Source organism: Zonotrichia leucophrys, chromosome 4, assembly GCF_028769735.1.
Source record: "Zonotrichia leucophrys gambelii isolate GWCS_2022_RI chromosome 4, RI_Zleu_2.0, whole genome shotgun sequence".
NCBI classification, from domain to species: Eukaryota; Metazoa; Chordata; class Aves; order Passeriformes; family Passerellidae; genus Zonotrichia; species Zonotrichia leucophrys.
Window position 1 is genome coordinate 39,602,840 of NC_088173.1, and position 14,825 is coordinate 39,617,664.

A 14,825-nucleotide genomic window follows, 5' to 3' on the forward strand; every position below is an offset into this window, starting at 1 on the left:
AAATTAATGTAAGAGCAAAGCTACTTTCTACTTGGTTGAACTTCTGGATTATTGTGGGACATGAGCTATTTATGGGGAAGGAATGTTTGCTGTCTCAGAGTGGGATGCAGCTGTGATGCTGATGGGGGAGGACGGGTGGCTGCACAGAGTGCAGCTGCTGCTTCCCCACCTCCTGATGCAGAAAATGGCAGACTTGAGGGTGGCAACAGGGATTTTGCAGCATCTTTAACTTACTCTGCTCAGTAATTGTCCCCATCATGCCTTGTCTATGACTCCAACTGTTTGTGTCAAAGTTGAAATGGATTTTATCCTCCTCTTTTACATGATTTTACCATGATTTGTCCATGCAATGAACATTTAAAACATATATGACCCTGCTGTTTGGTATATTCTGTGTATCTCAACAGAAACAGTTACATATTCCTCATTTACTCCAGAAGAATTCTCTTTCATAAACTGTTCTCATTCTTTGGTTACCCTTAAACTGTAGACATTGGTTGTACTGTTGACATTAAAGATTAGTCTTGCTTTTAACATTAAAACATGTAATTCATTAGTTTACTTAAGCTGAAGTTGGAAGAAAACTGTTTCTTAAGCAAGTGTGATAGTGTTAACTCTGTGCTTTTCATGGTCCTTAATACAAATGCTTTTTTTCTTATTTAGAATTCTCAGAGTAAAGTAAGGATCTGATTATTGACACTGCCAAAGTATTTTGGGTTTTTTTTTTCAACTTTGGATGCCAACAAAAAATATTCTTAGACTAGCCAGATGGAAAAAGGAGAAAAAAAGGCAGTGGGGAGACATGTCATGCTCAGTTAGGTAGAAGCTTAGTTCAGATTTCTGGTAAGGAGGGTCTGAAAGCTTTTACTATCTGAGGTTCCTTCTCATAAAAAGCAGAAGGAATTGAGGGTTTTATGTATTTGCTGCATATGAGGTAGGTGTGAGTCTGTGCTGGTACTTTGGGGGTATCTGTTATTATGAGAAAGTGTGACATGAGGCAGGGAAGGGGGGAAGAAGGAGGATATTTGGGTTAGAAACTGAGGGGTTAGAGGTACCAGCTAGACACACCAGTAAATTGTTAGGATCAGCCTAAGATATTTATTATTTTCTAGATGGAGCTGGTCTGAACCATGAACAGCCATAAAGGCAGAGCAGAGGGTGTCTGTTGCAGAGGCACAGTGAAAGCTCAAAGGCTTGGATGAGTGTTGTGATTAGATCAGTGAAACAAGAAGTTCATTTACATGACAGTTTAAAAGGATCCATGCAGTCAAAAAATTTAAATAGTATGCAAAAGGTGGTGAGAATGTGAAACAAGTTTTAACTCTCTTGATAGTAAAATTGGATCTTACACCTATTTGTGTAGGATGGGGACATGAATTGTAGAAGCAACTTGATGGCAGCTCTAGAAAGATGGCCAAGCTGAAGGCACTCAGAGCCTTCCCACAAATATGACGAAGGGAAGGTGAAGAGTTGATGGCTGGAATGTTGACAGAAATTTGTGAGATGTCATATAGACTTACTGCTTTTGTACTGAGAACCCTCATGTCCTTCATCTGTTCAGGCTCTCTTTGGCACCCAAAAATGAGTGTAATATGAGAGAAAAAGGAGGGGGATTGACATTTTTAGAAGGAGAAGGTGAAGGCACCAAGAACACCAGACTGTATGCTCAAAGAATAATATAAATGAGCTTTAAAGGCAGTCACATCTTGCATGTTTTATAAGGTAAGAGCTTATTAGAATTCAGGTGGTAGGAAAGAAGAGTAGGAAGTTTCTGGAGCTCCTCTTCGAAAAGACCTGTCAGCCCAATGTGGCAGTCAGCTTTTTCATAGGAGTTGGAGACCTGACAGTGCTGCTCACTGGAGAACAATGCTGGAGATAAAGAGGAGTGAGAGGAGAGAAGTGGTAAAATATACTAGACTATCAATATTAGGAACCCCTGACTTCTGAGGTAAAAGGAAACCCATAAAGCTGATTCAGTTCCAGCAATGTCCTTAACATGCACTTGAAGAAACAAAACATGTCAAAACTTAAAAGGCAGGTCTCCTTTTAAGGTCTCCTTTTCAGCAGTTTAGGGTCTTTACTGGTTCTACAAAGCAAACTGCAGGAAAAGGGCAAGGGGGTGGAAAATGGGGAAATAGCTAGAAGTCAATGTATGTTACAAGTTCTGAAGAAGTGTGAAAAAGAACTTAGTTATGATAATCAATGTGTAATCAAACATAGATGTTCACAGGTAGGTCTGTTGCTAGGTGAATATTTTGAATAATGCAAAGTCACCTAACTTGTCTGAAAAAAGGTCTCTGGTCATGAGGTTCTATAGCTTGGCAATGTTAATTTTTAAAACATCTTGTAGCTTGCTGAAGAAGTTTGAAGCAACTGGAGGAATGCTGATGATGTAGCAGTATTTAAAAAGGTAAATACAGATCTTTGACAATATATATGCACATGAGACAAAGGTAGGTGACTTGCAAATAATAACAGGCAGTAGGGTTATGGTTGTGTGCTAAGCTGCACCCATTCAAACAAAGTAAGTGTAGTTGTATTGAGAAACAAATGTACAGATTTTAGAGGGAAGACATAGCCCAGAATTACAGAAAGGAGCACATCCTTAGAAACAATGACTCTCCTAAGTCTGTTGGTCACAGAGGCCAATCAACACATCATATTATTAATTTAGATTAATGGCTAAAACAAATGCCAGCCCTGGATGTACAAATGGGACTGATGAGTAGGGGTAAGCAGTGGAATTAATGCTTAATGTCATTCTGATGGAACCACAGCAAAACCCCATAGAATCACATCTGATGTAGCCTCTTCAGAGAGAACACTGGGAAATTGTAACAGCTTTATAAACCAGGTATGTGATTCCAAAGCTGCAAAATCCCTCCCAGTAAGAGATTTGGTGTAAAACTTAAAAAGGAGATCATTGAAATACTGTCACACAGCACAGAAACCTGATATGAAAGGCAATATAATAATTAGTAGCGCATATTACATGGGTCATGCCTGAAAATAAAGCCTAACAAAGTGAAGGTGCATGCATTGATTGGCAAGTCTGTTAATTAGTAACCAATTGATTCTTCATTCCCTTTATCATCTGCTGATGTTTTCAGACAATGACTATTTGGAAGATGTAGTTTGACCCCGATATGAAATGGGCATTAATCAAAGGCAGGTTATTAAGCTGAATGAAGAGATAATGAGGCACAGTCCTGTTGCCTCTGCCATGCGCAAGACTTACTTTAATTTCTTAAGTTAGCAGAACTTTTGGCACTGACATATACAGGGTGAGGTCTTTGTGCTGTTGCAATCATAGCAATGACCCTATATTTTGAGGATTTAGGTTTGGAGCATATATTGTTTCTAATAATGAAAATGTGCTAGATGGTCATTAGTCATCTGTATTTGCAGTTATACAGAATTGCCTCTTCCTGAATAAAAATATTGTTTTACTTTAAAAATGAAGATAACTGAAGACATCAGAAATGTAAAGTGTCTTTGAACATGTTTTTAGAGGGTTTTTACTTAATCCCATAGAATTTAGCAGACGTTTTCCTGTTTAAATACCTGATTTGTTTTTACTGTGCAAAACCCAGTCTTAGTTTTGGGAGTTCAGTGCAGTACAGACTGTGAGAAAATACTGGCTCAGGAAGGAAGAAGTAAAATTTGAGGAAAGATTTAACACACAGTTTAATTTAAGATAATGTCAAACATAATTGCCTGTATACTACAGTCTCCAGTGTCGACTCTGCTGTGCGTGACTGAAGTGTTCAGTGTTTTGGGGTTTAACTTCTTTTGTGTGTTCTGGGAAACAATTCAACAGAATATCCTCTGCATTCTATAAGGGGGTGCTGTGAGCTGGTCATATTTGTAATATTAAGAACCAGATTAATATTCCTTTCAAATGTGTTTTAGTAATGCTGAGTGAATGGTTAAGGTAAATGTGACCTTCTGATATGGTATATGTTGTTTGATAATATAGACTGTGCTACTACTACTGCTTTGGAAGGAAATTGGGATGGATTAAAAGGACTTAACTCCAGTTCTAAGGAATTCAGAAAGTAAGGTTGCAGTACCACTGTCTGATCTCTCAGATGTTTATCACTGTGACATGTACATGTGCAAATTAGATGTAATTAATTAGTTTTTACCTGACACTCCTGTGATTCTCATGTTATGTAAATGTGTGGCAGCAGCACCATGGCCTTGGTGCAGTGGGGAGGTGCCAGGTGAGCAGGATTGCCACAGTGCAAGTGACTCATTTTCCCAGGTAATGTTCTCCTCCTCAGAGCATATCACACTTTGGTGCTACGGGCTAATTTAGATCCTTAAATTAGCAGCTGCTTGGGGAGAAATTTCCAGATGATCACTTTTATCATTTCACTGTTTTCAGTTGTATGTCATTTTACTCTCTAGGGAAGTTGTTCTCTCAGAGCTGCTGGGAGGGGGTGAGGATGAGATGGCTGGGGAAGCAGCTGAGGGCTTTGCTAACTGAGCTATTGTAGCAGAAAAAATTGAGGCTGTGACAGAGTTATGAGGCCGATTTTTTCCATCAGGGGTGGCTTTTCATTGTCCACATTTGTTTTGCTGTGGTGTTGAACTTTTCATTAATTAAGAAAAAAATCATAAATTAAACTATTGCAACAGTAATGCTTAGCTTGATGGAATAGAGTTAAGCTCAGTTGTTCCCTGAGCAGATGCTAATTAATTTAGAAATAGAAAGTAATGTTGTACAGGACTTCATCTTGTATATTACTATGTATGGGACATATAACTTGTTAAGACAGCATGATACTTGAACAGCTTTTGATTGTATTGTTTTGATGCTGTGTTAGGACATAGTTGTTAATTTTCTTTCCCCAAAAACTTTTGGCCCCAAAAGAGCAGAACTCTTTTACAAAGATGGTGAAGACAGTGGTATCTAATGCACACTAGCCTTTTCTGGTGGTGTTATTTGGCAGGCTTATGGGTTGTGTTCATGAGTGCTACAGGGAGTAAGATGGATGGAGGAAGGGATGCAGGGAGCCTTGTAAAGGGTGGCTGGAATTGATCCTTATTACTGTTAAATATTAATATATTGAAAACAGCTACAGGCCCCATTTGAGACTGCTGGCTTAGCTGTGCTGGATACTTTAATGCTTGCAAACATCCTCATTTCATGCACCTCCTTTCAGATTTATGAAATGTACAGCTGATGTTTAAAAAATAAAGATTGAAAGGAAAAGGCTATGTGGGTGAAGGTGAGCTTTTCAGTGAAGAATGTGCTGTTTGGCTTGATGTGTCAGCATGGTTTGCAGTGACCTCTGTGACACAGAGGTAACTTTATCTTATGGTTCTTGGGATAGGAATGCTATTCCTTTAATGTTTTCCTAATCAATCATATTTGAATATGTTGAATATGTTGCCTCTCAAGTGATATCCTAAGATTAGCCTAAGAAAACAAGTAGATCAGAATACAGTGAACTCTCTTAAAATAACACCATTAGAAAGGAGTAATAAAAGTAACATTTTTGGGTATTGTGTGTTTGTTAGAGATCTCTTGCTTATTCTGACCTTTCTAAATGTCATTGTTTCATGTTTAAAAAGACTGTTCTTATTGTATTTGAGAGCACTCATTTCCTCAAATGTATGTTAAATTATCTTTAGAGACTGTTTTTAGGGAGATGTGCAAATGCGCATAGCCTAAACTGTTTTCTTATCATAAGTGTTACCTTTGTCTAAAAACACCTCCCCAAAATTTAGCATTTCATTCACATAAAACACAACTGAAAAGGGACTGGGAACACAACACATGTTGCATGAGAAGAAAGCCTGGTGAGAACAGTGGGGGGAAATTGTGCAATGATACCTTTTGGGGAAATACTGGGAGATTTCTTGTCCTCCAAAATACCCAGTGGAGATGGAGCAGAAAGGTTTCTTCTCTTACATACTTCAGGGCGTTATCTCCAAGGCAGACTATTTGGCTTTATGAGATAATTCCTTCACTATCCTGACTTGTTCTCTTTTTCCTAGCTGACAGTCACAGCTCTCCCAGAGAAGACACCCCAACTGGGAGCATGGATTCTCTTTCTTCCCAGTCTCCAACACCTGTATTCTCCAGCAGCCCCCTTGGTCTCTTGGATGAAAATCACCTTATCATGGACAGTGGAGATCTTGCAGGCTGGACAACAAATCTGTAAGTAACTGGATATTAAGGATGTTTCCACTGGTATGATTGTGAAACACATTTTCCTTTTCAGTTTGGTGAGGAGTCATTTTTAGAAATTGCATATAATTGTGTTTGTTTTCTTCTGCTACAAAAAGATGTGTTTATGTGTTGTGGTGGAGCTTAGAGCCTAGTTGAATGCTTGTAGGAAAAAATGTTCTATTGAAATCTACTTCATTTTCCTGTTACCTGTTATAACATTTTAAATGGTTTTAATTTTTTTTATTTAAGCAGTGAATATATAATTTGTTCTCTATATGACGTTTTACCCTAGTTTTATTTCAAAAAAACATTAAGGAACATTTAGATGCCATACTGCTAAGATTTTGGGCCCAGCTTTTGGTTTGGATAAACACTCTGCAATGAGTGTGTGCTCAGATGCTATTGTCTAAGAACATTATTATTGTTTTTAATCTCTTCTTAACAAATTAAATGCCTGGTTTCCAATGGAAGTGCAGTCTGTCACGTTCAGTAGATGCTGTAAGTGTTCTTTTTTTGAGCATGACTTAAATTTAGCAAAAATTGACTTCGAAATGTTAGTCCTGACTCTCTAATACATGTTCAGGTTTGATACACAAAAAGCTGACCATAACTTGTTTTTAAATCAGAGTTGAACTTGAATTGAATTCTCTGGTTTGCTATTCATTCAGACTTTAAACATTATCAAGACAAACTTTTCCAGCCTTTAGTGCCAAGAACAGTGGAAGGAGCAGGTCTGGAGAAAAGATCTGTTACAAATATTTTCCATAATGGCATTCTGAGTAGCTAGCTCTGATGATGAAACAAGAGTAAAATGTATGTGTAGATGTACATAACACATGAGAATATATAGATAGTCATAGAACAATTATTAGCAATAAACTGCTGACTTGAGTGTTTATTAACTAGAACAGTTTTTTTCTCTCATATGTATTGAAAGAATTCCAGATTTATAGGTATTTTACATAAATGTCGTTTCTTCAGTAGAGGTCTGAAGTTACTCTTCCTTTATCTTCTTGTACTATCCTCTAGAAGTGAGTAGAATTAGCAACTAATTGTACTTACCAAGGAGAGGTGCATGTGTGGAAAAGATGCTGTAGTTGGTATAAAACTGGACTGTCAGTGAAAGCTAATTAAGGAATGCAGGTTTAGCAGGACAGTGATAATGTCACTTCAGAGAATAAAAGGAGTGGTGGTTTTATCCAGAGAGTTTGGATATCCAAGGAACTTCAGGTGTTTGAAAGAACACTGCTTTTTTGTTGTTTGTTTATTAATTTTCATAAAAAATTATACAGCACTGGTGTTTTGGAAACCTGACTTGATGGCTTGAGGTTTTCTGCTCAGTTGGAAACAGTACTTAGAGTTCTCTTTGGAAGGAAAAAAATAAAGGTGCATGGTATGTGCATTTAGATAATTTGTCAAAAGTAGTTTCTTTCTTCCACTCGCCTGTCTGTGAAGTCTACTTAAGAGCTGCCTCTGTAACAAACCTGGACAGTGACAGAATAGTCTGTGAACGTTGCATGCTTTCTTTCCTCTGCTTTCTCACCTCAGATTGGCCTCTCTTCCCCTTCTAGTTCGGGTGACTCAGAGGACCCTGCCTTAATAAATAAAACCCAAACCAAACCATAGAGCAGCTCCAGTGTAGTGATAGCAGAATGTAGCTCAGGTAGCTCTCACAGCTCCAGGAAATGTAGCACTGGCTGTTGGTTGTAGACTATTCTCATAAGATGGACCAACCCTTAGAGTTAGGTGAAGAGCAAACCTGTTTGTGCAGAATTTCAAAATGTTTTGTATTTTGAGCCAAATTGAGACAAAATCAACCCTTTCTGAAATCCACAGTATCATCTCTCAAATGGTATTGCAGGTGTTCAGTGATCTGCAGCACATGCCATAGTGAGTCTAGGGGAGATGGAATTACACCAGCGGATCCGGTTCCTCGGGTTCCTGCTGATGTTTGTAACACATGGGTGTTCCATGTCAGAGATCAATCACTCCGGAGTTATGCAGTCAACAAGGTGATGGGGACTTCTTTGTGGCAGAAGATTGCTTGCAACTTGCCCCAGGGGAGGCATGTTGCATTGTAGGTCAAGATGTGTCAGATATTTCAAGAGCTGCTTTACACCAGTAGTTTGTTTTAAGCAAGAGTACGTGATGGGTAGCAAGAATACCTTTTGTGGTATTTGTTTTCAAGAAAGAAGCTTGGTTTTTTTCCAGAATGATAGCTGTTGTCACCGTGATGTTTCCTGGCAGAGATTTTTGTGATGGATGCCCTTTCCTTGTCCCACCTAACAAAGCAAGAGCTACAGCTTCCAACATGGTGAGGTGAGCACCAAATGGAAGCAAATACACCCTCACCTCCTGATGGGCTCTAGGAGGGGCTTCATGTCCATAGTGGTGAAAGAAGCAAAGAGAGCAAGGGCTTTGCCACCAATGTGAAATATCTCACAAAGGCCCAACTGCTCAATTGTCACGTCAGTATTTAGAGATGTGCTGTGCATACGGTGTAGCTTGAAGGTGATGTTTCACATATGTGCCATTCCGAAGCCCCGTTAAGCTGTTGGTTTTCATGTCTGTAAGTGTGTGTGTCTGCCTGATGCTAGATTTTCTCTGAAAGCTCTGTGTGGATCAGACATATGTCCTGTGTTGTCACGTGCTGCTGTAGGGGTGAGTAGGGACTTGGGTGATGCTTGGCAGGGGTGGTTCTCAGTGGAGACCTGAGTTTGCTGCTTTAAGACTATCATGCACCCTAAACTTTCTTTAACCTTTTTCCTGAAGTTATTTTTAACTTCACACTTCCATCTAGAGCCAAATACTAAAAATAAATACGTTTTATTTTTACATACACTCTATAGTAGAACATAGGGGCTTTTTTTCCCCTGTCAATCACCAAGTTACGCAGTAGTTTCTGTAGACACAGGATTCAAACTCCAGATAGCCTAGATGGGTGAATTGCCACTTCTACTTGATGGAGCACTGTGTCATAAATATGTACTGTTAGAAAATACCTTCTATCCAAGGATGCTTTGCACAAGGCATTTCAAACATAATAAATTCATAATTATAGTTGTGAGCTGAGTAAAGGATTACTCTCCACTAGTATGGACATTTTTTCTCTTTAAGGTAGAGCAGCAACAGCAATCTTGTTTAATTTTAACCACAGCATTTGCATTCTTCCTTTTTTCCTCTTTTACTATCCATACAGACTCTCTCCTACACAGTTTCTGATTTTTCTATTGCATTTGCCCAAAAAGTAAGTAAATCTACCACATCTCTTCTTCAAGAGGCTTGCTGGCTTTTTGCTGGAGGATATGACCCTTCCTAATTGGCACTGAAAAACAGTGCACCCTAATCACTCAGATTTTTATTCCTGTGGTGAAATTTTTAGTAGTTCAACACATGTAGTTTCCTAGGAGGAGTTCAGGATTTCAGCTACTAAGAAGCTGGATAGCCTTTCTAAGCTAGTCCCCAGACTGTTATGATAGTAGTGATGGTCTTGGAGATATGGATTAGAAGGAGTTATGGGTAGCTGTTAAGCTGCATTTGAACTGTGGAGCTATAGTCAATCCTCCCTTTTACCTGCAGTTGAAAGTTAGTGATATAAAATTTGAATTTCATCCTATTGCACTATGGCTTTGCACATGCAGAAGATGACAGTGATGGCTAAACTGGGTATACACTTCATTGTTTAATAAATATACCTAAGTAAGTAAAGACAAAGTCCGAAAATTTAAAGTCCTCTTAATAGTGAAGGAGGTGGTATTGCCAAAGTTTCAGTATCACATGTGGAGTGGTGTAATTAAATTAAAACAGGACGAGGGAAACTTTTTTTTTTTGCAGCTGCTGTGGTTTGATTATAGAATTTACTTCCAGAATCATTTATTGATGATCCTGTCCTATTCAGCCTTTCCAGAGCTCTGGCTGTAATGGCAGCTCACCTCTGATGGATTAGTACAGGTTTCCCTCATTGCAATGACTGATTTGTCAAAAGGTGGATTACAAGTCATGCCCTAAAATACTGTGGGCTGCCTTATGTCTTTTTTCACTTGACCTCAGAATGAACTAAAAAAGCTGAACACTTGGTATTCTCTGGACTCGCTATGTGTTGTAATTAATCTTTCTGAGGACCTTTTTATGATAAGGAAAGATTTGTTGCTGTAACTGGCCCCTTGTTGTCACGAGATTTCTTTGTGCTTACAGTACAATGCCCTGTGCCAGGGCTTATCTACAGACATTACAGACTTACCCCTCACAGTGCTGGGTTTTCAGAATTGGGTCAGTCCTCCTTTTTTTTGTTGAAAGTATCCTACACTTACTGCATGATCACTTCTTCATTCAAATCATGAAAGCAAATGCCTTGTTTCTCAGCTGGAGAGTCCATTCTTGGGATCTGAGACTGCAGGGTGTCTGGGTTTTCCAGGGGGCTGGAACATGATGACTTGATGGTTGTTCTGGATGGAGTTATGATGCAGGATATGGAATAGCCTTCCTCAAGATGATACTGAGCATCTGTTTACCTTGCTTGTTCTTCTTTCCCTCTCTAAGCCTTTGGGATTTTGCAGTTGGAGGGGATGGAAAGCACTCCTGTCCCTCAAACATTTTCAGTAGTGTAGGTGGGTGCAGGGCTTGTAATTGCAATTGCAATTACATTTCTGGGCTAAGAATGGTAAGATTCATAGTTTCCAAACTGAATCTCACCTTGATGCTTCTGTAGGAGCATGCAGGGTACAGTCCTGACAGTCCAAATACCAAAGTGTATTGGTGTTCAAAGTGTTCAAAGCCCAGAGGAGAAGTGGAAGCACCAATATAAATGGATTTTCAGGAATGTGCAAGGGACTAATGGAAGATGAAATAATTCAGAGGGTTTTTTTTTAATTTCTAATGAATTTTTCTTAATTGGTTCTCCCAACAGTAAAAGATTCTGTTACCCAGTTCAATGGTATGTAAGTGCTACACTGTGGATCTAGTTTTGGGGTTTTCAATATGCAAAATGGTGACAAGATCTGTGCTGTGCAGCATCCAGGGTCTTTTTGACCATGCTGGGAAGATGTTACTCATTCTTCATGAAATCTCAACCTGTTCAAATTGCTGGTGAGCAACCTGATGTTAAAAGAGCCATCAGATGGCAAGGATGGGCAGAGATAGTGATGTTCTGCACATAACAGGAGCCTTGGAGATAGTTATTAATTTTGTTTGGCTGCTGCGTGAATTCCCATCAGCCTTGTTATACCTACATCAGTAGACTGCATGTCTGGTCTCCTTAAAATGGCAATACTTTCTTTTTTGTACCTTCTGGCAGTGGTGTGAATTTGCAGTTTTACATAAACAATGAGCGACTTCGGTTTCACTGTGTTGAAAACTTTTTATAATATCTAATGTCACCATCCTGTTTTATTGAAAGAAGGTGCTCTAGCTGCTGTTGGGTCATTGTGCTTATTCTGCAGTTTGTTTTTGTTTCAGCTGCCACCTCTTCAGTGACTCAGCACTTTGAGAGCGGGTTTAGCGGAGCAGGCACTTCTTTTTGTACCCTTTCATTATGCAAGCAGAGCAAGAGCCCTCATTTTGCAGCTTCTTTGAGACAGGCATAATATAACTTAGTCATGTGGCTCGTACAGAACAGACCTTGCCATCTCCTTGGCTGCCAGGGAGCTTGACAGCAGCACTGCTGTGTGAGCACAGGGTAGATGGTGTGTGTGCTCGGGGCAGGCAGGGGTGTGCATGCAATTGCTGGGATGAACTAAAGTTTCCTTTTTAAATTTAAAAAAAATTATTATTATTATTCTTTTCTTCTCTTTTCTTTGCATTCCTCCAGGGTAACACAGCCCCCTCATTTTTTTTTTTCCCCTGAAAGGAGCAGTGGTGAGCTATAAGCTTATAGATGTACATATTTCACTTTTGCTTTGTCTGAATTATCATTTAAAATGCTTTAACTTGGGACAGCTGCTGTAGACATTAGCTTTGGATTTACCAGACTGGCGTGAAAGATCATTTCACTAATGTGTTAGCTGCCTCACTGAGACTTCACAATCCAAGTTAAAAACCCTCTATTTCAGTGCTGACTGATGTGCTCTGTATAAATGAGGGTTCAGGAAAGCTGCATGCATGTCACATACTTGAAATGTTGAGGATGCATTTTCTTTCCAGGGGGAACACAGATGGGGAAATTCTGGCCTTCTGTTTGTCTCCAGCTTTGCTGCAGCTACGACAATTTCTAGAATTTTGGCCACATATTTTTCTGCTCCCCACTCCCCAGGGCACAGGGGATTTTCAGGTGCAGGAAGACACGGTGGTGGTCACTATTGGCTTGCATAAAGAATCATCAATAACCAACACCCTTTGAGACACACTGTCATCCTGTAATGAAACCTTTCAGAAGGCTTTCATTGAGTTTGTCAGCCAGACACTGTGATACGACAGCCGTGGTGCTGCCAAACTTGTCTGAAACAACCCTCTTTTTCTCAGGAGTTGCAGTGTAGATTCTTTTCACAGACTCTCTTCCTTGCTCTCAAGATAAGAGGCTGCTCTTTAGCTGTGTTACCTTAGGAACCAGCCAGATAAACATCCAATAAAATCTTGTTTTCAGAAATTTCTTTCTGAATATCAGTGCAGAATCTCTAGCTTATTTTCAGTAAAGCCATTTCCCCCTCCTCCCTTTTCCCATCGTTCACTATGCTAGACAATATCTTTTTTTCCTCAAAGAGAGATGGTTATGTCAGCCTTTTTGGGTTTTTTTCCTACCCACAGAAAATGCATTGCCTTCATTTTAGCCTCAGGATTTCTTCAACATACCTTCTTAAAGTTGAGATGCTGCGTGATTACACATGCAATACTTTCTAATATAGCATCATCTTGATAAACAAGGTGTGCAGATCTTTACAGCAAGGCAGCCTTGCTGTGACAAGAGCCTTTTCAAGGAAAAAACAATAAAATCTAACCTTTTGTTGCTTACACACCGCAACATTGGAAATTATTTTTCTCATTGAGTAAAACCTTCTGTTTCAGTAACAAGAATTAAGTGGTTCCTGAGGTAACCAAGTACAGTAAATAAAAAAAACCAACTCAACTGAATCCGTAAATTTTAGGATGTGCTTAATAGTTAAAGCTATCAACATTTTTTTTTCTTTGTTTTCTTTCTTCTTACTGTGGTGAAGCTATTGCTGTTGAAAAATGTGTTGGGTTTTTTTGTCTCCTGCTGGATGGTGGAGCATGATCTCTTGCTGGGTAACCAGGAGCCTGAAGTGACAGGCAAATTCTGCTGCAGTGTTTTCCCTACAGCTGCAAAGTATTAAGGGAATTCATCAAAAAAGTGGGGGAGGGAGCAGCCCAGCACTCCACATACCTGTACTTCTGGAGTGTTTTTCCACTACAACTGTTGGAGTGGCTCAGAATTTGTAGAAAACCTGCCAATTTTAACATGCTTCTATATAATCCTGTCTGGTAAAGGACAGTGTAGTCTCACTTGGTGATAGATTGCAATTCTTGTTGAGTCTCTGTGACTTGAGAAATCAACATGTCATAGCATGGAACTGAACATTTCATTTTATCTCCTGTTCCTTTATGTGCACACCTCTTCCTTAATTTTATTTTTTTTTTTCCTCTCCTCTTTCTTTCCTCTCCAAGTCTCAGCAAGAAACCATCTGGTATTTATTCCAAGTATTCTTATGAATGACCAATGCTTCCCTGGGTCAGAGGGTTCCTTTTGTGCTCTCTCTGTTCTGAGCATTGCTTTGAAGTCATTAATTCTGTGTGAGATGCAGGTGGTGTGTGTTGTTCTAGAGCTGACTGAGTAAATTGCAGAGATTACCACGATGTATCCATCAATGAAATATTTAATAAATGCAAGTTTTTATATTCATTTGTTGAAAATCAAACCACACATCTGAGGTTGCAATACAAAAGGCCACTTGGTAAATATTCTTGAATTATGAATATTTTGCATTAGAGACATTTTAATACTCCTTTGGCAATATACTTGGAGTGTTATTTTTCTGTTTTCAGTAGTTTTACAGGTTTCAGAAATGAGCCTAACACCAGTCCTTATCACACAATCAGGGAATGGCTTAGGTTGGAAGAGACCTTAAAGATGATATCATTCCAACCAATCTGCCAAGAGATTGATTTGAATTTAATAAATAGCAAGGAAAATATTTTTTCTTTAAGTCTCATGACTGTTTTAAGTAGAAGAGTTTAGTCTGTGCAAGTAGGATACTTCTTTTAAATTCACTTTTGAAAAACTTTTTTCTTGTGTTCACCTGCTGAGTTAAAATTAATTCTGTATGTAGACATTATGAGTGCAGAATGATGAAGAAATTATTTACTTTCTGGCAAACTTTATAAACTTTACAGTACCACTGAGGATTGTTTTATTCTTAGTATTTAGAGAAAATTATCCAAATGCTGGTGTTCATTTTTTTGGTTTGTATGAATGAAGTCACTTTTAGCTGAAGTTTTTTCTTTTATTTGAGGAAATTTTTTCAATTATTAGGTAAAAATGGGAGGAGGGACACAAGTTGAAGTAAAAGAAAACCCTGAAATTCTATAGGTGCTGCTCCTAAATGTATGTAATTATTGGAAGATGTAAAAAATTGTGCCATGGAAGATTCCCAGGCAGAAAAGATGACTGGATATTCTCATCCCAAAGTTAAGC

The 14,825-nt window shown here is 38.8% G+C and overlaps 1 protein-coding gene across 2 annotated transcripts in view; it reads left to right on the plus strand.

Moving 5' to 3' along the window:
* Positions 1–14,825, plus strand: part of ARHGAP10 (Rho GTPase activating protein 10) — a 138,609-nt gene that overhangs the window by 112,615 nt on the left and 11,169 nt on the right. For both annotated transcript variants that reach the window (XR_010439900.1, XM_064711238.1), the window contains exon 20: positions 6,010–6,172. Coding sequence is in view for 1 of the 2 variants with exons in the window: in XM_064711238.1 (XP_064567308.1) it covers positions 6,010–6,172 (163 nt within the window). In the remaining variant the exon portion in view is untranslated. The remainder of the gene's footprint in view (positions 1–6,009; positions 6,173–14,825) is intronic.